At 45.6% G+C, this 1984-nt stretch overlaps 1 protein-coding gene across 1 annotated transcript; it reads left to right on the top strand.

Annotated features, from left to right (window-relative positions):
• The first annotated feature begins 502 nt into the window (after positions 1 to 502).
• LOC147995116 (histone H4) lies at positions 503 to 1327 on the top strand. Its single transcript, XM_087659831.1, has one exon. It carries the CDS (start codon positions 540 to 542, stop codon positions 849 to 851), a length of 312 nt encoding a protein of 103 aa, XP_087515957.1. The 5' UTR covers positions 503 to 539; the 3' UTR covers positions 852 to 1327.
• The last annotated feature ends 657 nt before the right edge of the window (positions 1328 to 1984 follow it).

Raw genomic sequence — 1984 nt, 5'->3', positions numbered from 1 at the left:
GTTGAAACCAACAGGAACTTTAGTGGGAATTAAATAATTCTCTTATCGTGGTCACAAAAGAAAGCACTGAAACACTTCTCCCATCCCCTCAAAAGACTCACACGCGAAATGGAAACTGCTTTGGTATAAGATCTAGTAAGCTAGATTTCTATTGCTATATAGCTTCTTTTCATTTTCACAGCAAAATTGTGCAAGAAAAAACATGCTGCTTAGAAAATATCGAATCAGCGCGCACTGTAGATGGCAAGCATGACACGCCGTTTTTATTTGTGCTTAAAAAGGAGGATAGGTAGTTACCTTATATTGTTTAAACTTTCAAATATGCTAGAGTTCCTGAAGTTTGGAGAGGAAACACAAAGGTTTTCTTTTTTCTTTCCAGGTCTTGGTAGCTAGCAGAGCGCAAAGATCCAGGGGGTGGAGCCTAGAGCTCCGCCCTCTCCCTGCTGTTTTCAAACAGGTCCGCTCCCAGGACATATAAGCTCTTGCCTGGCGCTGGGTTTCTGTAGATTTTCTTGCTCCCTTACTGCTCAACTAAGAAGATGTCTGGACGAGGGAAAGGCGGCAAAGGTCTGGGTAAAGGTGGCGCCAAGCGACATCGCAAGGTTCTCCGAGACAACATCCAGGGCATTACCAAGCCCGCTATCCGGCGTTTGGCTCGGCGCGGCGGTGTCAAGCGTATCTCGGGTCTTATCTACGAGGAGACTCGCGGCGTCCTGAAGGTTTTCCTTGAAAATGTGATTCGCGATGCTGTCACCTACACCGAGCACGCCAAGCGCAAGACGGTCACGGCTATGGACGTGGTGTATGCGCTCAAGCGCCAGGGCCGCACGCTCTATGGCTTCGGCGGCTGAGCGGCGTCCTCGTGTGTCTAGGCCTTCTCCTTGGCCCCCTCCCCCACTCACAAAGGCCCTTTTCAGGGCCCCCAAACCATCAAAAATGAGCTGTGAACTCTTATTATGCTGGCTAGGTTACGGTCTAAAATTATTAGCGTTGCATTGTCTCGTATGCAAACTAAGTCTCTTCTGTGCACTTTCTCATTGGAGGGCTAGGTGTGGTGGCTCCACCCACCAACTGGGAAGCGCTCTGAATGCTGTGTCTGGTCGGTCTGTGCGAATGAATTTTCTTGTATGCCAAGCTGATTATGTTAACGGAGGCGTTTAATGTTGCGTGCCAGGCTGCAAGGGTCCCATTAGGCGTTGTAGGGTACAGCCTCGGATGCTCTTCAAGTTAAAGTTGAAGCTTCGTGTTCCTATAGGACAAAGCGGACCTGAATGAGGACTGGTGTTCAGGTTTGGAAACCCACAATAAAGTCACCATGCAACATAAATTTGGTTTTCTCATGCGTCGCTGTTTCCCTCTCTTAAGGACTTGGCCTTGGGGGCAAGGGGAGCACTCGTGCGTCTACCGTTTAGTTAAGGCTGGTGTAAGCCTCTCGGTGATCCTTCTGTTTCAACTACCAAATATATATATATATATATATATATATATATATATATATATATATATATATATAATGTGTCTCATTTTTAAAATGTCTCTAAGTCTTCAGAGTAGATAAGTTCCCCCTGGACTCTGCTTACCTGCTCTCTGTACATATTACTAAAAACGGTAATTTTGTTTTTCAGATCCCTAGTTTTTTACATCTGATGTTCACTGGTCTTCTCTCTGGCTGAAGGGATAGGAGATAATTTCTACAGTTCCTGAAGCAGGAACCTGGCATTTCATTAAATATGATTAGATATGGTTAAATGCTTTCTGTGTGTGACAGGTACTTGGTGCCATCTCTCAGCAGATTTATTTTAAGTGTTGTTAGTGACTACAGCTCTGGATGCGACAACGAAGGATTAAAAAATTGGAGCGTGGATTTGAACTTGGCTCTGTGCCACTGTATAACCTCATTTTATGTGCCACTGTTTCGGTCAGAGTCTCCTCTGTCCCTGTTGGCTGACGTTTCACTTCTAGAGTCTGAGCATATATAACGCTG

The sequence above is a fragment of the Rattus norvegicus genome, chromosome 4 (assembly GCF_021556685.1).
Source record: "Rattus norvegicus strain SHRSP/BbbUtx chromosome 4, alternate assembly SHRSP_T2T, whole genome shotgun sequence".
NCBI classification, from domain to species: domain Eukaryota; kingdom Metazoa; phylum Chordata; class Mammalia; order Rodentia; family Muridae; genus Rattus; species Rattus norvegicus.
The sequence above is the reverse complement of the archived record's forward strand: the minus strand, read 5'-3'. Positions and strand labels throughout refer to the sequence as shown.

Coding starts and splice junctions, on each gene's coding strand:
- LOC147995116 (XM_087659831.1), top strand. CDS start 540: ATGTCTGGACGAGGGAAAGGCGGCAAAGGTCTGGGTAAAGGTGGCGCC.